General features: G+C 56.6%; 1 protein-coding gene across 1 annotated transcript in view; it reads left to right on the top strand.

Moving 5' to 3' along the window:
- Positions 1 to 863: 863 nt before the first annotated feature.
- Positions 864 to 25,054, top strand: part of GRHL1 (grainyhead like transcription factor 1) — a 36,128-nt gene continuing 11,937 nt past the window's right edge. The window contains exons 1-8 of the mRNA XM_037528535.1: positions 864 to 883; positions 3,791 to 3,977; positions 6,093 to 6,163; positions 7,989 to 8,379; positions 9,394 to 9,470; positions 10,881 to 11,037; positions 11,190 to 11,301; positions 12,182 to 12,276. Of these exons, the coding sequence (XP_037384432.1) occupies positions 864 to 883; positions 3,791 to 3,977; positions 6,093 to 6,163; positions 7,989 to 8,379; positions 9,394 to 9,470; positions 10,881 to 11,037; positions 11,190 to 11,301; positions 12,182 to 12,276 (1,110 nt within the window). The remainder of the gene's footprint in view (positions 884 to 3,790; positions 3,978 to 6,092; positions 6,164 to 7,988; positions 8,380 to 9,393; positions 9,471 to 10,880; positions 11,038 to 11,189; positions 11,302 to 12,181; positions 12,277 to 25,054) is intronic.

Here is a 25,054-nt window from a genome sequence, read left to right as displayed (position 1 = left end):
TGAAGAGCAACCCCGAGAGGGTCAGAGAGGATGGGGGGGTGAGAACGGTGGCGGCGGCGGGGGGGGGGGCCTGGGGTGACACTGCCCCAGAGTAGCGGGGTGGGGGGGCGGGGGGTGCAGGGAGGGGGCAGCCGCCGGCGCCCAGATGTGGGCGTCCGAGAGGACAGCGGGGAAGGCGGTCAGAAGTGGGGGACGGGTGGGGGGGCAGGGAGGGGGCGGGCGGGCACTTGGGGCGCAGGCGGCGCCGAGAGCGGGTGCCCAGCGCGGGGCGGGGGGGGGCGCGGGCCGGGACTCCTCTGCCGCGTCCCGCGCGAGCGCTGCGCCCGCGGGGGGCCAGGCGGGAGCGGACGGCGGGTAAAGGCAGGATTTGGGGGGCCTCGGGGAAGAGGACCCCGGGGCCCGAGGGGGGCGCGCCAGGGCCGGGCGCGGCGCGGGGCGGGGCGGGGCGGGGAGGGGTGGGGGAGGGACCCGCGGCCGGCGATCGCGGGGCGCCCTTCCGGGGGCGCGGGGCCGGGGGCGCAGCGAGGACCGCGGTCGGAGGCCGCGGGGCCGAGCGCGCCGCCCGGACGCGGCCACGCGGAGCGCGCCCCCCGCCCCCGCCCGGCCCGCCCGGCCCGCCCGGCCCGCCCGGCCCAATCCCGGGGCGCCCCGGCCCCGCGCCCGCCGCCCCGCCCCGCCCCGCCGGCCGCGCAGCCAACGGGCGGCCGAGCCCGGCCCGAGCGCGCAGCCCGCGCCGCGCCGGCCCAGAGCGAGCAGCGCCGACCCGACCCGCCGGGCCGCTCCGGACCCGCCGCGCCTCCGCCCCCCGGCGGGTGTCCCGACCCGAAAGTCCAGTTCGGCGGCCCGGCCGCGGCGACGGCGCGATGACACAGGAGTACGACAAGTGAGTGCGCGCCGGGGCGCTGCCCGCGCCCCGCCCCCCGCGCCCCGAGCCCCTGAGCCCCGCGCCCCCCGCCCCTGAGCCCCGCGCACCCCGCGCCCCTGAGCCCCTGTCGGCCGCGCGCCCCGCGCCCCCCTCGCCCCGCGCGCCCCGCGCCCCCTCGCCCCGCGCGCCCCTGCCTCCCCTGCCCGCGCCCCGCGCCCGCCGCGAGCCGGGCCGGGCCGATACCGGGGCGCTCGGGTGGGGGGGGGGCGCGGCCGGCTCCCGCTTTTCCCCCGCCGAGGCGCTGCCCCTCCGCCGCCCGCGCCCCGTCGCAGCCCCGGGAGCCGGGACGTGGCCCCGAGGGAGTCTCCCCGCGCCCCCCTCCCGGCCGCGGGCGCTCCCCGGGGCGCGCAGGGAGGCGGGGGCGGGGGCGCCCCGCGCGGCGGCCCCTGCGCTGGTGGCGCTCCTGGGGCGCTCGGCGCCCGCCACAGGGGCCCTCCAGGAGAGGACCCCGCGCCGCGGGCGCCGGCGGGGAAATCGGGGGAAAGTCGAGGCGCGGGCGCGGGCGCCCCCCAGCCGGCGCGGGGGGGAGGGCGGCCGTGGGGAGCGGCGCCCCTGAACATGCTCGGGAGGCGCCGGGAGCGGAGCCGGGTCCGCGCGGGGGGCGCGCACGCCCGGGGCCGAGGCTGGCCGGGCCTCTGCTGTCTGCGCTCTGGCTGTCCGGCGGCTGCGGAAGGTTCCGAGGAAAAGTTCTTTAGAGAAAACAAGTCGCTCCGACCCGGGCGCTGTTTCAGGTCGGTCAGCCCAGCGGGGGCGGCCCGGCAGGTGGACGGCCCGGCCCGGGCGCCCGGTGTGCGGTCGGGGGAGGCGCCCCTGGAACAGGCCGCCCCGTGTGTGGCTGAGAAACGCATCCCTGGGGAGGAATTTGGGGCTCGGGGGAGCCAGGGATGGGCTTTCTGGGCCGAGCACCCACCTGGCTGTCACGGGAGGAAGCGGCTGAGACGCAGCTGGCCTTAAAATTTAGATAAGGCGCATTTCCAAAGCTAAAATTTTGGCCTTAGGCGCACTTTGGAAATGGAAGACACCTTCAGGGTGAGCGCAAACAAAGCCACTCGCAAGAAACATTTTATTCATTTTCTCTTGCTTGCACACATTGAGGGTGGGGGTGGGAGAAGCGAAGCTGAAAAACGAGCACTACGGGAATGGAGGGAGCCAAGCGCTGTCATAATCTTCTGGAAGTAGCTATTACCCTATTAATAACAGCCTAGCAGGGCCCCGCTGAATCACCCCAGGGATCGCTCGGTAGCTCTTCCTCTCCCCGAGAACGCCTCTCTGTATCTGCTCCGTGCTTTTTGTTGTTTTCTGCTTTTTTTTCATTTGGGATTTGTGTAACAGTCTTCATTTTCAAACATGCTGCCTGCTGGGAACGACCCACTATGTTTGTTTTGTGTTGCAATAGCTCCCACCTCAAAACTTCTCCTCCTACCGAATAGAAGCTCCTGGGAAGTGAAGCCCAAACATGCGTGAAGACGCGGGCTTTGAAATTAGACTTCAGGCTGAGGCTACCTTGAGCTGCTGATTCCCACCCTTACCCCTTGTAAAAGATGTGCGCCTTTTTCTGCATCTGCATCTGTTTTTAAAGGGCCCGGGTGCCTGCCAAGCCCTAACCTTTAGTGATTACTTGAGAAGATAATCTGTCTTTCTACATTCACTTTTAGAGTCTGTAGGTGACCTTTAGGCCATTTACACATTTCATTGCGTGTTGCAATGAGAACAGGTCCTTCAGTTTGCTTGTTAAAATTGCCATCATTCAGAGGAGCTCTGAACATTAGAAACATTTTTTTTTTGCCTTTTAAAAAATTGCTTCATTTTGCTGGAGTTAGTGTTTCACTGCTTCTCTTTTATTGACTTATTAAATAATACCAACTGAACAGTTGTTGAGGCTGTTGACATTTCAAGGTTTTGGAATCAGCAATGTTTGCTTTAATCTTTTAAAATAAATCTGTAAGACTTTGCTAAGATCTCCATTGAGTGTCTGGATTTTTCCCACCAAACTGCAGTGTTCAAATGAGACAGTTCTCGCCCAGTGGGGAGAAGCAGTAGAGATTTTTAAAAACTGATTATCCCACCTGTTTTCTTAAAAATCATTTTGTTCCGTGGCTGCATTTATTGTTGTAGATTCTTAAGTGTTTATCTCTAAGATAAACAGTTCACTCCCTGGGCAGAAATTGCGCCTGTCCTCCTGATTGATCGACAGTCCCCTTTGGCCGCATTCCATGCTCGATCTGCTGGTCATCGGGAGAATATGCTGACTTTCTCTCATACCCCCAGGATTAAAGGAGGTATCCTTTTTCTTTCTGCCCCTTCCTTCTTTCCTCCTGCTCGGAAATTCTTTAGGCCGTGACGTCCACTGGAGACGAGAGGACCCCCATGGAGCAGGGGGATGATGGAGGAGACACACTCTCTGAGAGTGTCCAGGCCCGATGGCCTGTGTCTAAAGAGAATCGGTGTCCTGGTTCACCTGACTCTGTCCCTGTGTCTGTTTATGGAAAGTGTGTGAATAGTCAGGCGCTTTCTTGGAGTTTTTTTTTTTTTTTCTTTTTCCAACTAGTGTATCTTGTGTCCCCGTGTGGGTTGCCTGCAGATTCCCTGGCTGCACAAACGCCTCTTGGCTCCAGGGCTTCCCGCTGGCCGGCATCTAAGTGGGTTGTCTTCTGCTCTGGTCTTAATTGACTTTACGAGGGTCTTTGATGAAGCGATGGACTCTTTTATGGGAACATCAAGGAACTGGCTATTTGGATCTTGAAAAAGTGTGTCTTTCCGTAGAAACACGTGCAAGTGTGGCATGCGTGCGTGCGCACCCCCACGCACACCCCCTGCCTCCCACCCACACACTCACGCGGTTTTCTTTTTTCAATTCCTCTGAAGCAAGCGGCCAGTGTTGGTTCTCCAGAATGAAGCGCTTTACCCGCAGCGGCGCTCCTACACGAGCGAGGACGAGGCCTGGAAGTCCTTCCTGGAAAACCCCCTCACGGCAGCCACCAAAGCGATGATGAGCATCAACGGTGACGAGGACAGCGCCGCCGCGCTGGGCCTGCTGTACGACTACTACAAGGTGGGCGCCTGCGTGCTGGGCACCCGAGCCCAAGACGCACTTGATTCACCAGCGTATAAAACAGTAATTTGTCGGTAGAATGTAAGGCAAGTTGCTTCTGTAGTGGCTATAAATAGTTTAATGAGTACTTTGATTTACTGTGGGTTCAAAGCTGGAAACGCACCGTCGCAGAATCAAAGGGCTGCTCTCCGGCGCATGGAGGGGCGCTGCCCGCGCCATCCGGAGGTGCAGCTGCGCACAGGGAGCTGCTGAGTGTCTGTCCAGGATGAAACACGTCACCAAGGTGGTTCTCGGTGCCTCGCTGCGAGCCCGCCTCTCTTCCTCTGTTGTCACGCTGGTTTCCTCTTCCCTGAAGGACATCACAGAGCCGTGGATTTGATTGGATTACCGGATCTATGAGAACAGTTTTTTCTAGTCTTGGTCTTTCTAGTTCCAGGAACAGGATATACCTTGTTGCCTGCTTCTAGGCCGTGCATCAGCCTCAGCTAAATATAACGTGGGTGCCCCTACCTGGGGCCAGGCACCGGGGCCTGCCCCAGCAGCATCCTGTGTCCTCTTAACCCTGACCGCCCCTACTGGTCACCTGCGCTTCATGCCCGGTGCCATTCCCGCCCATCACCCGGCAGAATATGTGCCGTTACCCCCTTCCTGGGATGAGAGAAGTGAAGTCCTCAGGTCACACGGCTGGGGTTCAGGCCGCCGGGCTGTGTTCAGCCCACCCTCGGCAGTGCGCCTTCTTCCTTCCAGCCCACGGCAGATGGGATATGGGTTTTGGACATCTTTTTTGGGGGAAACTTCCAAATCTACAGAAAACTTAAAAATGATGGGATCGCCAGCTCCCTATCCTCCTGAGTTCATCATCTGGGCGCCCTTTGTTCCGTGGCACGTTCCTGCATGAGGGATGCCGGGGGAGGCAGCGGTTGGTGTGTGCTGTTAGGGTGGGGCCCACGTCAGCCGGATTATCTTCTGGTGTTGGCCTTGAGGGACTGGGTTGGGAGTTTTTTTCTTTGAAAGTGACTACAAACTGGTGCAGGCGCCAGTGGTGCAGAAGCCTGGGGAGCAGGAGCTGGGAAGCTTCCCTTCCAACTGGGATTTCTTATCGACCTGTTCTTACGGTTACGGTGACTCAACGAATATAAAAGAAAACAAGCCCCCAGATATTACCAAGTTTGAAGATGCATATTTCTAAGTGAAATTTCTGAGGATGGGAGGAAAACCAGCAAGTTTAGTGCCAGAGAGATCGATGTAATGACGCGAGTGTGTTTTACATCAAGGCTCCTCAAAGTATCATCCTTCCTAGGAGGAGATTGGTCCTCGTGCCCATCCACCAAGGGTGGCAGTCTTGGTGGCACTTGTCAGGCTTCTTGAGGACAGGGTAGGGTTATTTTCTTTTTAAAATGAACTGACTGACTTGTTTTAGTCATCTGGATGTCAAGCCTTATAAGCGCGTGGTTAATACATGAAGCAGTCATTTATTTTATTTTTAAGGGTGGAACAAGAATGCAGTAATAGAATCCCCCCCGGCATCTCTCTTAGCAATTGTGGGATACATGTGGGGACTCTGTTCTCAGCTGGGTTAGTGTCCACACGTACCTACTAACTCTTGCCTGCTCCTCACCAGCGGAGTAAGATTTGACTTTGTGGACAGTGGGAATCCCCAAGTATCCAAAGAAATTTATCAAATGAAGCTGAAATTGGAGCTTGGAAGTGGATTGTTAACATGAGGGGTCCTGTTGACTTTGCATTTGATTGGAAAGGAAAGGTAGTGGAGAAAGACAGCGGGACAGTTGGAAGAACCAGTTGTGTTTCCAGTAGTCTTCTCTATTCCGTGATACGGCGAAACCGGCCAGAGGCATTTCTTGCAAGCAGTGAAACCCTAACTCAATGGCACAGTAAATTTGTGAGTTTATTTGGTAACTAAGTAACACTTGGTTTCTACATATCAACCTGGCAACTAGATTGTAAGCTCCTTGAGGGCAGACACCTTTCTGTTCATCATGTGGGGGTTGGTAGGCAGTCACTCATCTATGAATGGTGGAACTCAACTGAAAATAAGAAGCTGTATCTCGAGGTCACTGAGTAGGAACTAATTCTGGTCATGTGTTAATATCTAAGGTTCCGAGAGAGAGAAGGTCATCGATAGCAAAGCCAGATGTTGAGCACCCAGAGCCAGATCACAGCAAAAGGTAACGTTCCGTAGAGAACAAAACATAGTACACTGGAAAGATGCTGCATTTTTGTGAAAATAAAATGAGTGAAACAAATGGTAGTGGAAGAAATAGATAAGTGGGATTTTTAATACCTAGATTAAGATTTCATTACTGATCTCCCTCTTAATCATGATTCTGTTGCTCTGAAACGTTACAAGTTTCTCTGGGCTTAGTTGCCTTTTCTAGAAAACAAAAGCACTAACTTCCTCCTGCTAACATGTGGCTGTGATTTTGTAACACATAAGTGAAGTGTGTGCTTATTTGTCTCTGATGTCCTTTAAGAAGGAAGTGGCTAAACGCAGTGATGTGGGTCCATCAACCAAAAGAAAAATCAGGTTCCAAGGACTCTGGAATGAGTAAACCTGAGGTCCATTCAGCGGTCCTCCAGACTCTTGCTGGTTATTTTTGAAATATTTTAGGTTAAAACTTTTGGAAAATTAAATCAAGCCTTGACTTTTATAGCCATGGGGAAAAAGTGTAAACACACCTTTCAAACCCTGTTAGTAAAAAGGAATGAGACATTTTTAAAGAAAGGATGACCACTCAGAACCGGCCCCCCGGGCCCCCTCCCGGCTCGGGGCCTGTGCGCTGGGTGTGGTCGCAGCTGTGTTCACAGACAGGCCCTGTCCAGCGCTCACGTCTGCTTAGTGTGTTCGTAAGTATTTCCCATGTTGCTGTTTTAATCTTCATAATACTCTGGAACTGGTTCTGGTCATGTGTTACTATCTAAGGGCTTAAGCTTTTTTTTTTAACTTTTATTACGGGCATTTTCAAACATAGCATGAGAGAACCAGTGTGATCCCACACACCTAATTACCAGCTTCGGCAGTTATTGACATAATCCCTCCTGTTTGATCTGCTCTTTCTGTTTCTTTAAATTTTAAATTAATTTTCTATTTTATTTATTTTTGCTGGTGTTTTTAAAGCAAACCCTGACTGTTCTCCACACGACGGCTGTATCTACTCTCTCACGAGTGCAACTTCCTCCTTCTGTCTTTAGGATAAACTCCTGGGAGTGAGTTTATGACTCACAGTTTGAACATGTTATTGATCTGGACATGTCTAAAAACTGCCAGATCGCGTTTCTCCTTCAAGGGTGTCAGCTGTGTGTGTGATGTGAAGTGCTTTGAAGATTCACTCATCTTGCCTAGACTAGAAATCCTCTTCTGTTGCCCAGAATTAAACCAAGAGTAATTTCATGCACGCAGGTTGACTGGTACAGTGTCATCAGAGGGTTTCTTTTGGCGGAAGAGAAAACCAATTAAGCATAAGTTGTAGGAAACGCGATGGTTAGGTGGTGACAACTCGTCGTCCTCGCGTGCCAGGCCTGTCACTGTCTCTGCCGGTCTGGAGGGTGGATCCCCAGGATCCCCCCGTTTAGGGGTGAGCCGAAGTAGCTTGTTCACGGTCATACCAAATTTGAACCAGGGCCACCTGACTCTGGGGCCCGGACTTGAATCACGGCTCTGCGCTCCAACTCACCTCCCCGGTAGGCGCGGGCGCCTGGTCACACCCGGCGGTTCCATCAGATTGTCGGGAGCCACGCGTAGGGCTCCGGGAAAGGCCGGGCTCAGCGCTTCCGGTGCGGCTTGGCCCAGTACCCTTGGATTCGACTTGCTCTCTGAGAATAAAGTCTTTTTGTCTCTCTGCTAACGTGCCCTTGGCACGTTACTTAGCCGGCAAGTGTCTTGCTCCTCTGTCCTTGCACCTTGCAGCCCCGTGCCATTAGCTCAATGAAAGCTGCCCAAGGACGGTGTCAGCGGAGAGCTGGAGAGCCCAGTTTTGTTTTCTTTTCTTAAAGAAGCAGCATCCCCAGCGTGCCAGAGCAGCCCCTCATCTCTCCTGGAGAAAACCGCGTGCAAGTGCTGAAAAACGTGCCTTTTAACATTGTGCTTCCGCACGGCAACCAGCTGGGCATGGATAAGAGAGGCCACCTGACAGCTCCCGACACGACAGTCACTGTCTCCATCGCAACGATGCCTACCCACTCCATCAAGACAGAGACCGAGCCCCATGGCTTCACGGTGGGCGTCCCCCCGGCCGTGTATCACCCGGAGCCCGCCGAGCGGGTGGTGGTTTTCGACCGGAACCTTACTCCCGACCAGTTCAGCTCTGGCGCCCAGCCCCCAAACGCGCAGAGGCGGACTCCAGACTCTACCTTCTCAGAGACCTTCAAGGAAGGCGTGCAGGAGGTACAGGAAACGAAAGCATCTTCCTCAGCCGGCTGTGTGTTTGTCTAAGTATTGGGTTCCACCCCTTCCTTGTTATGTAAGCTTGAAACTCAGCCTGAAATGAATAGATTAGGAACAAAAGATTTTTTTTTTTTTAAGAGAAAAGGCCCATGGGTATAATTTGTAAACTAAACCTATAAAACCAGAAATTATTATCAGGGCACACGGCTAATCTTCCCAGCAGCTGAGTTAACAATGATGGTTTCAGCTCCGTGAGTTGCCGGAGAAGGCTGGTCCTCGCAGCCGCCCTTCGACGGCAGGTCTCGCCACAGAGTCTGTTTCTGGCTTTGGACTGAGCCAGACAAGCTCCCTGCAGCGGTCTGCAGAGAAAGCGATGGCTCGTTATTTGCCCGGTGCCCCTCGCTCGGGGCCGTTACCAGAGTCCGGGAGGGCTTGTCACACATGCACGTGTGAGGTGCACAAACCAGCTCCATAGCCTTTGGCGGGTCTCCCAGTGAGGAACACCTTGCTTGGGTAAAAGTTAGGGACCCGCGGTGTCTGGAACTGGATGTCATGACCCGTGGGGGCGAGAGCTTCCTCCCCGTTTACGGAGTTGGGAGCAGCATGGTTCCCCCCTCCTGAGAAAAGGCCCAGCCCACCCAGCCAGCAGGGGAACGTGATCGTGTGTCTTCACCCCGCCCCGCGCTGGGCTGCCCGGCTGGCGAGGCCCTGAGGTTCTGGTTGCAGAGTCCGGAGCCGGGGCGAGTGGCGTGCGTGGGACGGGCGGGAGGGGACAATGCGGCGCTGTGAGGGCGTCCCTGCGTAGATTGGCTCGGTTTCCCTGAGTGGGATGCAAAGTGGATATTTTTCTTTCTGTCCAATTTTCTTTAAAATTTTCCATAGCGTTGAAGTTTAAATGCGCGTGGGCAGAGCGGCGGGTCCCCGGGAGCCGCGGGCTCTGGCGCGGCGCGGCCTGGGTCTTCCCGGAGCCGACGGCCAGTCCCACAGCCGTGGCTTGTCACGTTGATGTTGCAGGTTTTCTTCCCCTCGGACCTCAGCCTGCGGATGCCTGGCGTGAATTCAGAGGACTATGTTTTTGACAGTGTTTCTGGGTAATGGTTGTCTTTTAATTTGATGTTTAACTTCCAGCTTTTATGACATTTCTTTCCTGATCCTTCGGTACTGAGAAATCAGAGGTGGCTTCCGCGGGCTCGCCCCTGCCCTGGTTATGGTGACTGCGCTGGCTCCCTGGCCGAGGACGCTCGCTTCGTGCACTTAATCTGGACCTCTCACCTGCGTCTCCCGTTCCCTTCATTCCTGGTGGTGGTGCTTGCTCTTTCCTTCGGTCTCTTTATGTGACGGTGGCGGAATGGAGCCTAAAAGAAGAAGATCGAATCCGAATTCCAAGGTCCCTTCTGTTCCCAAAAGGACAATGAGAATTTAGGAATAGTATCAGGTAGACGAGGACTTTTTAATCTATTTTAAAATTGTATTTGTTTGTATCTTTAAGGACTTTTTAAAAAAAATTTAGTCTCACTCATGATAAAATAAACAAAGTCAGCTTCTTTCTGACCTGACTACCTCTCCTGTTAAACCTCCACAGAATTGCCTCACTCTGGGGATGGGATTATCTTCCAGGGTAGTTGTGAACATATGAAAACACCTTCGGATGTTTTGAAAGAAAGTCTAAGGATTTCATTTTGTAATTTTGTTTCATGTACTTTTTTATGTGTGTTATATTTTTAAAAACAAAGCTATGCTATTGGGTTATTGGAAAAGTCACGACACGTGTTTTCTGTTTTTCCGACAACCCAATATTTCAAACAGTACTGTGCAGAACCCAGGGAGTAAATACCCGAGGCTCGATGGGCCACCAGCCCTGCCCCAGCTGCCCGGCCCTGCCAGTGGCCCACACCAGCCAGAGGAAACGCTTGACCGTGGGTGTGGCTGCGCTCAAGCAGACTATTCCCAAAAGTAGCATCATTTGCTGACGCCTGACTTAGAAGGTCATTCAGCAGCTCAGGGGGGATGTGAGCCTGGCACTGCAGGGTCACGGTAAGAATTGTGGGGCGTCCATCTGCAGACATTCCCACGACAAGCAAAAAGAGCACATACCCGGCAGACCAGGTGGAATTTGAGGCCCACCAGGCACGGTTTGCAGCCTCCACTGGGTAAACACCAGGTGGCCGGCGTGTCCCATGAGGTTCCTTCCAGAGTCCCCTGCGGCCATCAGCACCTTCCGTGCCCTCAGCCTGCTGCTTCCTGATTGCTCACATCTCATCAGAGTTTCTAGTGGCCATTTTGTAGCCCCACATCTGGGTGAACTGAGAATGTCTGGTGGCTTAAGATCAGGCTTACCCGGGAGAGTGGCAGGTGCGCGCCCCACGATGTGGGCAAAGGGCGCTCCTGGGGCGTCTGCTCCTTGCACACATCCACACTGGAGCCCTGCGAGCTGGAGCTGATGCGCACAGGAAACTTCCACGTGAGTGAACTGGACTTCTGTGGCTCTTCTTGTTCTCTAGAAACAACTTTGAGTATACTCTCGAAGCTTCCAAATCGCTTCGCCAGAAGCCAGGGGACAGCACTATGACGTACCTGAACAAAGGCCAGTTCTACCCGGTCACCCTAAAGGAAGTGAGCAGCACCGAGGGCATCCACCACCCCATCAGCAAAGTGCGGGTGAGTGAGTGGGCCTGCCGGGCAGGAGGCCTGAAGCAGGGCCACCCGGAGCTCTCAGCTTCCAGCTGGGCAGCCCTTGCTGTCAGGTCTAAAGCTTCCTAAGTTTTCCAGAAGATGCCCACCTGTTGTGTCTTTCTCTTGTGCCTTTGCAGAGCGTGATCATGGTGGTTTTTGCCGAGGACAAGAGCCGAGAAGATCAGCTGAGGCACTGGAAATACTGGCACTCGCGGCAGCACACGGCCAAACAAAGATGCATTGACATAGGTTGGTAGCTCCCGAGTGGCTCTTGTTCCCAGGGGTGCCAGCTTCCAGCTTTCTAAATCCAATTATTTTTGGCCGTGATCAGCTTCCTGCTGAAAGCATTTGCATTTCTGTGCCAGCGACTGATCTGTTCCAAACTCTGCCCCTGGCCTCGGGGAATCCACGCTCGGCTCTCCTGCGTCATGAGGTCAGGCCCACAGTGGCCGACTCTACCCCCTGAGCGGCCCGCAGAAGTGGCTGCTGCTCCAGTTGGCCCGTCTTTTCAGGGCTGGTGTCTTCCTTAGGAGGCCTGATAATTTGGAGATGATAATAAGATGAAGAAATAAAGCAAATCATCAGGAAGAGAGTGGCTGCGGGGTGGCTCCCTAGCCACCTTCCCTGCTCAGGGTGCTGAGACCTGAGACCTGTCTCAGACCCTTCCACCTGTTCAGGGCCCTGGGGACAGTGCCAGGCCTGTGCGAATCCCTGTGTGTGGAAGTAGCATCAGGAATGCCCCGTCCTCCCCGGGGGTCATCTCCTGCAAGGCCAAGCTGCAACCTTGTCCTCGCCTTTCCTCACATTCCATTCCCACCTCAGAAGAATCCAGAGACCTGAAGTTGGATCTTGATTCTCTGCACTGGTTTTGTGGCTTTCGGATGGTTCTTTAAGCTTTTTAGATCCAAATTTCCTAATTTTGACATAATGGCATCAATTAAATATCCCCAAGTTTCAAAATTCTGTGATTCCTTTTTTCATTGTTTTGGAACTCCCTCCAGCCCAGCATGGCGCGGCGTTCACGTAAATTTTCCAGAGGTGATAATATGAAAACAACTTTACTTTGAACCCGTCGCCTCGCGTGGGAACAAGAAGTCACACTCCTTTCTCGTTTCCCTCCCTCTCACAGCCGACTACAAGGAGAGCTTCAACACCATCAGTAACATCGAGGAGATTGCCTACAACGCCATTTCTTTCACTTGGGACATTAACGACGAAGCAAAGGTAGGTCGATGTCCCGCTGCCTACAGTCCCGGCCTCTGAGCAGTGGGAGGCGCCTGCGGATGTGACGACTCTTTACACTTTTCCTGTTGTGATTCCGTTGCTAAGTTCTAGAGAGGGTCGGCGTGGCCGAGAAGCTAGGTGGTAGCCCCAGGCCTGCCGAGCGCGAACTCGGGCAGCCTCCGGGAAGGAGCCGGCGTCTCCTCGGCCCTTTCCGACCTGTTTATGATGCCAGCTGAACAGTTCACTTTCTCCCCATTATTTTACATTTTCTAAAACCTCTTCCAGCCGTGGTGACGCTCTCCTTCCCGTTCTCTCCTGTCGGTCCTCTAAGGAGACCCTGCAGCTGGTCACTCCCGCAGTGCTGCCCTGCTCGCGGTGCGACCCCTCGGCCCGCGTCCACTGGACTCCAGTCCTTACTTGCAGGCTGGACTCCACGCCTGTCCCCTCCCCCCTTCAGGGATCTGGTGAGGGTTCTTGAAACACAGCCCGTGAAGCTGTGGAGTGTCTGCAGAGAGGCCCTGCAGCTCAGGCTGTCCCTGGCAGGGCTGTGTTCCGGAAGGTGCCCTGGAGGTCCAGAGTCTTCTGCCTCGAGTCACCTCCGGGTCAGCTGGACCGTTCTCACTGGAGTTTTCAATACTTTTTAAGGAAAAAACAAGCATATTTAAAAATCATCGCTGTCTTTGCCTCAGCATTCTTCCCTCTTTGTATAATCTCGTTATCACCAGAGTGCTGTAGTGCTGTCCGTTCTTTCTTTCTTTGGATTACTTTAAAGGTTGGAACCCCCAGACCCCCAGCATCCCAGTAGGAGCGTATTAGTTTCTGGAGAGTCCTTCAGATAGGATCGCGCGCTGGCGTTTGTCGCCTTGCAGATGCTCCATCACGGCCCAGGTGCCGACTGTGGTCACCTTCCCACCCTTCCCCACCTCTCCTTTTTAATATGTTCTTTTATATATTCACCCAGAGTTTTAGCTGATGGGAGAAGACGCTGTCGCGTGTAAGCATGACAGAATTGCATCTTCTGCTACCTGGGATTGCTTTTGAAAGTCCTGTGACTGGACCCCTGAGACCCGCCGTCCCTGCAGCTGTCCTCTGGGGGTCCCCAGGCGGCCCCCAGGCAGCGGCACATCCTCCCGGGGTCCCAGTCTGCAGGGAGACCCCGAGGGCGGTGATTGCCTGGGTCTCCGCTCGTCCCCAGCCTCTCGCGTCCTCAGGCCACTTAGGCCAGAGTCCTGGGCTTGACTGCACGTCAGGAAACTTCGCCTCACGTAGTCGTTGCTGGTCATTTTGAAGTTGAATCTCAGGTTAGCCTCGAGCTGCTGCCGACAGCAGCCTGTGGCAGAGCTGGCCCTGTGCCCTCCAGGTGCTTCTGCTCCGGAAGCAAACTAGGGAAATGCTCCCTGAGAGCCGTGGAGGCGGCCAGCAGGCGCTTGTCAGTCCTGAGTTCACTTTTTGACGTATCTGGGACCTGGGGTTAGTGAGTCCCTTAGACCACGAGCTCAGTGTTCTCCCGTCCGGCCCCCCGGAAGATAAAGGGCTCTAGCAACCGAATCTCCTCTCGGTGGGGGTGTCTTTGGGATGAACAAGCACTTGTCAGCGGGCGGCGACCTTGGCGCGAGAGCCGGGCCCGTGGGCCGGGCAGCACCCGGGTCTGCGTGGCGGTGGCGTGTCACTCCAGGGCGGAGTCACGAAGGCCAGGGCGACGAGCCGGGTAATGGCTGCTTTTCTTCGGAAGGCCTTCAGCATACTTGTATGAAAGAGAAATATCATTGGAGGCGTGTCCTAAGTAGCCTTAATAGCCGTTCATTGATGTCAGTAAATTCCGTCTCGTTTCCCTGCCCAGACCCCGGCGCTGGGAGCCTTTCAGGCCTGCAGCCCGCTGAGGGCCGCGCCATTTCTTAATGAGGCCGCTCCCTTTTGAAGGTGCTGTCAGGCAGCAACTTGAAGCCCTGGTTGGAATTCCGCAGCTCAGATTCTTGCTCTCCCTGGCCAAGTCCATGTTTTCTGTTTTCACACTTAAAGTAATTGGTGCCCCAGGGCAGCGAGCGTGAGCAAATACACATGCGGAATCCGGTGCGCATCTTTTTTTTTTTTTTGGCTGCTTGTTGGGGTTATCTGTTCTGCTCCAGTTTCAGTGTTTCCAAACCTGAGAGAGTGAAAGGACCACTTTCTTTGCCCACTTTCTCATTCTCGCTGAGGACACGTTTTCTGACTCTTCACTTCAGTTCGCGCTTCCCCACAGACGCTAGGGCTTCCTGGTGACGTGTGGCCTCCCCCGCGCCCCGCACGCTGAGCCTGTAAGCGCTCGTCCACCCTTGACCAGGCCGGGATGTGTAGGACCCACATGCCGGCTCGGTGGTGGCGGCTGAGTCTGCTGCAGCTTCTGCTGTTTGTTTTGGAGGGGACTATTTTGAGGACAAACCAGGGTGAATCTTGAACACCTGGGCTGATGTTCCAGTTCGGGAAATGCTGTCCAAGTCACGCTCTTTGTGATGAGCCCGTCCCCGGGGGACGGAGGAGGACACTGCTCTGAACAGCAGAAATGTCCTAGAAACCCGCTCCAGGCGGCCCTGATCTCCTGTCCGGGTGCCCCGTCTCATCACCTTGGGGTCCCCTCACAAGGTCAGACTTGCGCGGGTGGTCAGGCATCTTGTAAAAAGAGCCCGGGGTCTCTGGACAGGTAAAAGTTCATCCAGTACATATTTCATTGGGAACCACTGCTCCAGGACTCGCGCCTCCTGATGGACGGTGGAGGCCTTTGGGCAGCGGGAAGAAGCACTCACCGCCGCGCCATGAGAGCCTGGTGCCTGGTCGGGGCTGCCGTTCGGAATCCGCGAGCTAGAGGGCTCTTGTCACCATGGACGAGGGTAATGTACCCCTGGACGGGGGAGGGCACTTACCCAGCTGTGCGGCGCCCCCAGGGCGGGGCCTCTCCCCGCAGCCAACCTTCAGTGCCCACCCGGTCCGAGGCCCCAGAGCCCTGCTGATGCTGCCAGGCGGAGGCATAGCCTCACCTTCCGGAGCCTGGCTTAGAGGCCTGCGTGGGGAGGCCCCAGCAGAGGCCTGTGCCTGCTCAGGGCAGGTGCGCCCGGGGCTTGTGCTGCCTGACAAGCGGCCCTTGGAGACGTGGGTGACGGTGCAGGGGAAGGCTCCTCCGTTCGGCACCAGGGCTGGTGTTCCCGGAGCTGAGCGAGGCTGCATGGCGCACACAGCGGCCGGGGGTGGCCTCACCCTGGTCATTGGTCAGCGTGTTGGCCACAGCTTGAGATCTGCTTAGCGACATGAAGGAGGCGCCTCTCAAAGCCTAAGGATCTAAAATAAACAGAGGAAACAGCAGGCAGGGGGCGAATCGGCTTCTGGGAATTCCGTTTATGCCTGGGCCTGGGCCTCGGGGCCTCCCGGTGCCCGGACTTCTCCGGCCAGGGCTGTGCTCGGCGCCCAGTCCTCCGAGGATGGGCTGCTCGGTGGGCGGAATTGGGCCCCCGGGAGGTGAGACGCTAGATCTTGAAGTGGATGCCGAGTTACCCGTCGGGGGCATGAGAGTGTCAGAGTTCTTGGTAACAGTGAGGTGTGGGCTCGCCCTGAGGCCTGCAGGGGGCGAGCCCCCTCGCTGCTCAGAGATGACCGGCGTTGGCCGGTGCCTGCGCGGTGCTGGCTGCAGAGGAGGGGACGCCTGAGCCAGGAACACCTGTGTAGGAATCCAGTGGCCACCGAACCTGCCCGGGGTGAGGGAGCCGTGGCCCGGAGCACGAGGCGGGTGGGACTGTATCTGGTGCTCAGGAGACATTGGGCAGGTGGGACATAGTTGTGGCTCAGCAAAGCTCAAGAGCTCGTGGGTCTTGGGCTCCGCTCCCCCTGAGTACTGAGCGGCCTGAGCCCCGCCAGGGCCTTCCCCAGCAGACGCCTGGTCCCCGCAGTTGGTGGGCTGGGCTGAGCTGCCGGTCACAGCCGAGTGGGACATGTCCCCAGAGCATCGGCTCAGCCCCGTGCCCGCAGCTGCTGGCCTGGGGTCTGTCAGAGAAGGGGCTGGAAGCGGGGGCTTGTTTTATCTTACTAGGCTTAGGGTGTGGAACCCCCTGAAGGTCTGGGCATGGCTCCTGCAGTGCAGGGTGGAAACTGGGGGCGTCTGATGTCATCATCAGACCTTCAGGTTGTGGTCCGGCCCCTGGCAGACACTGGAGGGGGCCTGCGCCAGCTGCAGCTGCGCTGTGTCTTCTCTGGGCGCTCGGCTCCCTCCGCTCCCACCCACTGGGCGCAGGGCCGTGCAGAGTGGGCTGCAGCCAGAGCATCCTGGTCCTCAGAGGAGAAGCCCTGAGCTGAGCGCCCCGGCTCTCGGGTACACCCCTCAGTGCTGGGGAGGAGCTCCGGTGCGTTCTCCTGACGGTCCTCCTGGGGGTGTTGTGTGCCACGGAGAGGCTCCTGTCTCCGAAGGGGACCTGAGTGGGGGCCGAGGCCGGCGCCCTGAGGAGCGCCCCCACTTGTGTGTGTGCCTCCGCCTTCCCCTCCTGCGTGGGGTTCCCGGGAGGGACCGCAGAGCCTGCGGAGTTCACCCTGAGAGGGCGTGCCCGAGCTGGTAACTTGAACTTAAGAGGTTTTGTGTTCGCCTGTGGGATGCCGGTTTATGAGTTTAATAACAGTTTGTTGTTTTGTCTGAGCATAATATTTGGGATTCATTGTGAGAGTAATTTTTAATTTGTTTGGACTGAGCATATGGCTTGCGTTTATAGGGATTCCATTCTAGTGAAGCATCAGTCGCGGCCCCATTAAAATAAGGTGTTGCCACGTTGGGGTGCATTAAGCAGGGACAGGTTTGGTCTGTTTCCCAACTTTAAATTCCCAGTGTGCTTGGGCGGGAGGAGGGAGAGCAATGACTCAAACATCTTACTTGCAATTGCAATTAAATGCAGGCCGAAGAGTTAACACTGAAGCGTAGACACCCTGGCCTACATGGAGGACGCCAGGCCGGGCCGCCTCGTACTGTTAACACAGAGGGCAGCGCCTCTGGCCCTGGGCAGGTGTGGGCTGCCTGGGCTGAAACCCGGGCCCTGGTCCTCCCTGGGACTCCAGCGATGCCCGACCGTGCGGCAGCCTCCAGATTGACTGCCGTGCCCCTCTGGGGGTACCTCTGTGTGATTTGAAAATACGTATTAAAGCAGAAAGCAGACTGTGAGTGTCAGTGGGCGCAGTCCTCTGTGGGGAGTGAGGCCTCTAGAGGTGCAGCTCGGAGTATCGGAGATGATGAGGCGTTTTTCTAGACGGCGAATGTGTGGGGAGAGCCTTTCGCTGACTGGTCTGCAGCTTGCAGACCAGTTCTGGGCCTGGCGGGGAGGAAGAGTCCTCCTGGCAGGGACAGTCCTCTTCAGGGCCCGCCCGCTGGACATGGGCTTGGAGCCTCTCCGGGTGCATCTGCGGCGGGTGTGGGAGGCCCGTCGGGCACAAAGTGGGTGAGGTGGGCGCGGGTAGCGATAGGGGCCTTTCTCTTCGCCTGCGCCTGAGGGTGGGGGTGAGTGAGTGTGTGGGGCTTGTGAGGTGTCTCCTGGTGGCTGGAGCAAGCCTGGGTGTGGCGGGAGGCCTGGGATGGGCTGGGAGATGTGCACATGTGGCTGAGGCTCCTGCTGCCGCTGGGTTTCCTCTTCTGTTCACTTTGGGGTTGGCTGGTTTTCCTCCTTCCTCCACCCACGGCTGTCAAGAAACAAAAGGCTCCTCTGTAGAACCTTCTTCTCTGACCGCGCGTCACCTGACCCTCCTTCTCCCCGGGCCTTCCTGGAAAGGCCGTCTCAAGCCGTTTTCTAAACCTCGCTCGGTTTTGCTACCTGGGAGCTGAACCGGACAACTCTGACTCGCGTGACAGCGGTCGCTGGATTGACCTGAGCGGCGACGGGCCGCCCGGGGTTTCTTGTCCCCACGGGACATCACCCGCTGGTCAGCAGACCTGGACTCTGCCGCCCTTGCTCATGCAGGTGTTTGGCTGCTTTTTAAAGTGGGAAATGTCCTCTGATCGGGCGCGTCCCTGGAAGTGGGGCCCCGGACGGCCTCCCCCCTGACCCGCCCGCGGCCCGGCCCTTCTGCACCGGCGCTGGGCCCTCTGCCTCCCGTCACGCCCACGTCCTGCTCTGCATATTTCAGAACAAACATTCTACTTATTTGGGCCACCAGGTGCCAAACAACTGTGCCTGCCAAGCGTCCTGAAGTTCACCAGGTGCGGCCCACGCGTGTGACAGGGAAGGGGCGCACAGGTGCCTCCGGAAGCCGTCGTCTGTGCCCCCCCCCCTTTCGGTCTGGGTGACTTACTCCCTGGCCCTGCAATCGGCAGAAACCGAAGCTGAGGTGTGGGCGGCGTGGGAAGGCAGCGCTGTGGCAACAGGAAAGGTGATGACTGGATCCCTGTTTTTCTTCTCAGGGAAACGCCCCGTGTAGAGGGAGCAGATCTCAGGCTCCCCCGCAGCCCCGCCCCCGCCCCCAGCCTCCCGGCCCCTCTCCTTTCTCTGGGCGGCCATTTGATCGGCTGAGAAAGAAGCCGGACTTGGGTGCCGGGGTCGCCTCCGAGCAGCGGCCGCGTGGCTGACCCCGGAGTCAGGGTGGATTCTGCAGCCGAGCTCGTGACTCATCCGCGCCCCTTCTTGGCCTTAATTAGCTGCGACCTGCACATGTGGAGGAGTCGGCCCTGCCCAGCCTCACGCAGATGCAGACACCGAGTGGGGGGGCTGGCTGGGGTGTCTCTGTGGTGGGGTGTCGTTGAGGACGGAGTGTGTGCCGTGAGGCGTTGGGGATGTCCCCGTCTTACCGAACTGGAGCTCACAGTCGGGGCTTGCTTCTCCCTCCCCCCCGGCTGCTCTGGTGACATTTATGTCATTTTATATGAACATGTGGGGCAAAGGGTGACTTTATTCCGTCCAGTTAGCGCTATTGGAATTGGGGTGAAAATAAACCACATTTTTGACCTCACTTTGAAATCCCATTTGTGAGGAGGTTCTAAGAGCTCCTCAGACACGGGTCTGAGTGGTCTTTTTGGTGAATTAAAATTTGTTCTAGGGTTTCTACTTTTACTTTAATAGGTCGGCTGTGTTCCAGGACCGAAACGGTGGCTACTGTGTCTGCATGTGCCTGTGCTAGTCTCCATACCCGGCCAGTAGGAAACGACACTAATGCAGACCCCCAGGAGCAAGGCTCCAGGCTGTGCCCAGGGTAGCGGCCCCGTGGCCAGCCCCGTCCTGCACCGTGTGACGTGGGATAGGAAGCGTGGCCAGCGCGCCCTTTGATTTGAAATACAGGGGCCTTGAGTCTCGCCCCTGTGATCAGACAACAGCCTTCTGCCCACAGCCACTTGGGGTTCCCTTTCCCCTGTTTCCCCGCTTCACCAAACCATTCCCCGGTAGGTGCTGCTTCACAGCCTGCCCTTCACCACGAGAGTGGCTTGGGGTGCATCACAGTCAGAACAGGGGTGCAGGGCCTGCCTGGCCTGTGTCCTTACCCTTGAGTTGCCACAGTCTGCGCCTCAGCCCCGCCTGGGCGCGGCTCTGGGTTAAAGGTATTAAGGTGCCACTTTCTGAAGCGTCTCCCGGAGTCACGTCAGCCCCCCATTTATTTTCCTTTTCCCCCTTCAAACACAGCTTTCTCTTTTCTTACGTCTGTCAGGCGGTTAGATTGCGCTTGAACTGTCTGCATCCTAACACGGATGACACTTGACATTGGTCCCGGCCACGAGCGTGCTCCGGCTCTGCGTTCTGAGGCTTTCCTGAGGCCGCTGTATGTGATGGGTCTGCAAGAGCCAGAAACCACTTTTTCCCCCTTGAAGTTGCTCCTCCACCCCGACCCCTGCCGTAGCTGTCAGCAGTGTAGGTGGGAACATGCACGGGGTGGCCGGGCTGCACGGGGCTTCGGCGTGGGGGGAGGTTGGCTCATGGATTTACCTCCTGGGCCAAAGCTGAGGCGCTGTGGAGCGTGACTGCGCCTGTCAGTGCGCCTGGCGCCCCACAGACGGGAAGTCATGTTTAATTACCAAATGCAAAATCTCAAGTGTCCGCAGTTGCTGTGATGGAAAGGTGGTCACTGTAGGTGGTGGTTTAATGTGTAAGCGTGAGCGGATGGGACAGAAAGTCACGTCACGACTCAGCACACGCATCTGTCTCTGCCCTCCTCCCCCTCGCTAGCTCCGGAGATAGTGCAGCCTGTATGGAAGCGCCACAGGCTTCCCCACAGGAATGGGGCACAGGGCGCCAGTGTTCACCCCAGCTCTGAACCTCGGCTCCTCCCTGCGGGGTCGGGTCAGGAGCGCCGGTCTCGTGGCCAGAAGGGCCTGTGGGCTGCAGTACCTGCGGCTCGTTATCACAGCAGCGTATCTTTTATTGGGTGGAGTTTAGGCATCTGGGGTCACTCACCCAGGGGTGCTAGAAGTAAACAGAAAGGACTAGTTTAAAAATCAGATCCCTGAAAAAAATCAGATCAGAAGCTTTATCCTTTTTTAAAAAGATTTATTTTTATTTATGCATACAAGAACTGGGGTGCAGGCCAGAGATGTGGAGGGGTGTGAGGACTCACCAGAGACAGAATGGGGAGCAGAACAGGTGGATCCACTGAAATCCACTGCTGAGGGGAGCAGCGGGGAGACAGGAGAGGTCTGCTGCGCCGTGTGGCTAGCTCCCTGGCCGGCTGGCATTGAACTTGCCCTGCAGAGGCTGCAGATTGCTTCATAGTGCTGTGCTTTGCTGTGCTTAACCCCCTGCGCCACCAGGGAGGCCCCAGAAGCTTTATCCTTTATTCAAGCTGGTCCATGTTGTCTTCGGTGAAGCCAGGGGCTCACATTTGACAAAACCACTTATTGAGAAAACCATTACGGACGTCCCGAGGAAACCATTGTCAAGTCACAGCAGCTCTGTCAGAAAATGTGCAAAACTGGAGTCTCTCAGTGGGGAAAGAGCACCGCCCTGCTATTTGGCAAGTTCTTTGTGCGCATGATGATATGGAACTAGCTCACCGTCGCTGTGGCAACTGTTTGAAAAATGTAAAAAAAAAAAAGCTTGTTCATGAAAAATACCCTGATGGCGTGGACTTAGGCGTCATGTAGCTTCTGCCTCAATTCCTTACAGTTTTGTAACTATGAGGCAGGGCTGGGAGAACCTCTGTACGTTGTCCCCACACGTTAAACTGGCGCGTGAGGCTCCTGGCTGAGTGCCGTCCGGGCTGCGCTAGCTCTCACCAGGGCTTGTGGCTTGAATGAGAAAACCCGAAATGGGGAGGTGAACGGGGGTGCAGACTCCTGCTTGGGGGCCTTCTCCCCAGGCTCAGCGGGACGCGGGCGGGGCGTGGGCAGTGCGCGCCTCCCCGGAGGAGTGGGGTGGAGAAAGTGCCGCCAACCTCAGCTGCTTTGCGCTTCCTGGGAGCGCCCGCTGCTTTCTGTGCCTGTCGGGGTTTGAATAAAACAGTCTGTGTAGGTTAATCAGGTTAATCAGCCTTTGAGAACACAGATCACGTCACTCTGTCGTCTGCCTCCTGTTTGCAAAGTGAGGTTTGGGCGCCAAGTGGAATCTCGTGAAGAGGCCCGAGAGCGGGGCTCCGCCAGGAGTGAGGAGCCGTCTAGGAACCGGCGGCCTGGAGGAAGGACTCGCGCTGCGCATCTTCAGCCTGTTCGGTAGTTGATGTTTGTGGGGAGGTTTTCTTCCTCTCCTGGTGATTTTGGGTGGGAGCATTAGTTGCTCATCATTTGAGAGTTAGGATCTGATTGCATAAAATTAACTTTTTCTCAGAATCAGTTTCAAGGAAGCATGAAAACAGGAGAGTCGTCTTTCTAGCTCTCGGCTCCATCGCAGACATCTTTGTACCTTCCAGAGAAGGATGTCGCCGCAGCCGCTCTCACGGCAGAGTGAGACTGTAGGGTGTGGTGTGAGTGTGTGTGTGTGCTGTGTGTGTGCACGCTAGCATGTGGGCACATGTGGGTGATGTGACGGATGCGCTGCTCGTGGGTGGGGTCAGCTGGTAGGCTGCCGTTCGGTGGTCATCAGGCTGAGAACAAAGCCTGCAGAGTGGTTGCCCCCTCAGGAGCCAGCGGGGCTCCCCTCGCCCGTCTGGGAGCCGCTGCCTTCCTTAAGGAAGGCTCCTGGCAGCGCCTGTGTGGCAGGTGGAATACTGAGTGACAAGAGGGAATTGGTACTTCCTCGCTGGCCGCCACGCTCGGTGATGTCAGGGCCAGCTCGTCTGAGCGGCCGGCAAACGGGCCACATCAGAGCCGGCAGACGGGAGCGCCCGGCGGGCCAGCTGCCATGCGTTTGTGCCAATAAAGTTATGAGACTTTATTGACTGGATCAAGTCCCCCATTTGCTCTCTTCTTTGATAGGGCTGTGCCTCTGTTGACAGCTTTTTCTAATTAAAAACTCACCGGATGGGACACTTGTAGGTCCAAGTAAGAACTTCCACTCTCTCTGAAGAAAGGAGCTGACGGGGGGCCTTCTTCACGCTCCCCAGAGCGGGCGCACGTGCTAGTGGGCCCTGGGGCAGAGGAGCCGGCTGGCCCGTGGCTTGGAAAGTAGGTTTGAAGCCCTCTGTGCCCACTCACACTGCCCCCGGGTCACACACGTCCTCTCCTCGCCCCGCGCGCCTCCCTCCTCAATTCAGGGCATGGTGAGGCCCATGCTGGGGGGTGGTCTCCATCCCTGGGAGCCTGCAAGGGGCCACCCCTCAGGGTACTGCTGTCCCCCGAGGAAGGTGTGCAGGGAGTGGCCGAGAGGGGGTGTTTCCTGTCACTTGCTTGTGCCTGGTGAGTTCTGGGGCATCCAGGCTGAGGGGGCTGATGAAACACATACTCTTACCTGAAAGGGTTGTGCCTCTGTGTGGATTGTTTCAGTGAAAGCAAAAGCCAGTGGGATACACAGACGGTCATGTAAGAATATCCAGACTCTTTAAAGAAAGGACTCAGAGTCCAAGGAGGCCTTTTGTGGGTCACAGTGTGTAAGTGACAGGGGTGCCCCGTTTCCTGGCTGCTCTCTAGAATAACCTGGGGAGCCCCGGTGAATAGGCCTACTGCCTGGAGCCCCCCCAGGCCATGAGAGCTGAACCTCCAGACATGGCCAGAGCAGCAAGAAGGGCTGCAGCCCCCAACGCCCCAAGTTCTCCTGAGTTGGCGTGAAGCCTCCGCTCAAGGCAGTGGGGTGTACTGCTGCCGCGCTTCGAGAACCGCTGCTTTGAAACATTCCTAACGTATGTAAGCGGCTTTGATGATTACTTTCATTGGTATCCTTGCGTGTAGTGTGGCTTGTAGTATGTATGTAGTGTGTAGTATGTAGTATGGCCATACAGTAGAATGGCTTGTAGACCATCCTGCTTCTCTTGCTCTGGACCAGCTGTCAGCGACTTTGTGAGCATTTTCCCAGTTCCCCTTTTGGGGGGGCCAGCCCGCTGTCCCCCCGCACCTGTGACCCGGCCGAGCACGCTTGAGTCTGCCTCTTTGTCTGTGTCTGCTGGGATGTCTGTTTCTGTCTAGACAGGGTGGTGCTGTACATGCTGAGTTAGGAATGCCATGCGGTTTTCACTGAGACGTTTAGGAAATTGCCCAGTGTAGAAAGAATTGATCAATAAGGCAGGAGGAAAGTGTCTGTGGAAGTGATGGCGAATGATCCTGAACCACAGCGAGGGCCGCATCTCCCCGGCCCGTGTTCGCCCGGGTCCCCAGTAAGCTCCTGCTTATTTCTGCTTTGAATAGAAACTTGAAACTGGGGAGCAGGGGGAGCGAGGTTTTAGGTTGGATTACTGTGAAATCCTCTTGTGAAGGGACTGTCACTTTGGGTCAAAGACTTCCTGAAATTGTTGAGCGACGTAAAGTGTAACTTTCCCAGGCAGCTGTTTCTGAGCTAGGAATCGAGCCGTGCGCCGTGAGGGAATGAGAGGAAAGTTCAGGTTTGTCTTTCAGGTTTAAAGTGAGAAATGAGCTGTTTGTGTCTGTGCCCAGGTGCTTGCGTGGACATTTGTCTTGGGGTCTGTCTCCGTCTGTCCCATAGACTGTCTCTGCACCTCGTTTCTGTGGACTGCAGACGAGGGGCTTTTTTCAAACACAGCCAAAGACAGAAAATCGAAGTACCAAGTTTCTGTCATGCATTTGAAATTCACGAGTGCCACTTTTTGCCGACATAGCTAGAGTTAAGTGTCAAGACTTTAATGCACTTTGCTTATGTACTGAAAATGAGCTAAACGGAAAATAATCATAGCAGACATGTGGCAGGCCTAGTAGCATCGAATGGTGCAGAGCAGACAAGACGGCTAGGCCGGTGGTGGCTATGGTCCAGCCAGAGAGATAAGCACACGCGAGAATGGCAGGCGCTCTGGGGAGTGAGGACAAGCCGATGCTCACGGGGGCCAAAGCTGATCCGGGAGAGAGGCCCCCTGGGCTGATGTGAGTCTCAGGCCCTTGCTTTTTGTTCCAGGGACCCTTTAAGACACCTGTCCAGCTTCACCTGCAGGAGGCGGTGCCCCCCCGCCCTGGAGAGGGTGGTGACTCTATGCCCCAGGAGGGGACGCCCTCAAGGGTCCTGGTGCCTCAAATGCTGCGTGCCTGGTGTCTCTGCTCTCCGCTCCACACCCAAGTCCGGAGTGCAGGGGGTGTCCTGGGGAGGGACCCGAGTTGATGTAGAATGGCAGAGAGGCACTCTGCAGGGGGCTGGACAGGAGGGAAGCAGAAGGAGGCATGGACAGGCTGGCAGGAGCGTGTCCCAGGACGCTGAGGAGAGCGAGCTGAGCGTGACGGCTAAAGCTGTTTGCTTGGACAGGTTCTCCATCTTTCCACAATGTTTTGGTC

This window comes from Talpa occidentalis, unplaced genomic scaffold, assembly GCF_014898055.3.
Source record: "Talpa occidentalis isolate TD23 unplaced genomic scaffold, MPIMG_talOcc4v2.1 talOcc4.5, whole genome shotgun sequence".
NCBI classification, from domain to species: Eukaryota; Metazoa; Chordata; class Mammalia; order Eulipotyphla; family Talpidae; genus Talpa; species Talpa occidentalis.
Note: the sequence above shows the minus strand (reverse complement) of the source record. Positions and strands in the feature narration are given on the sequence as shown.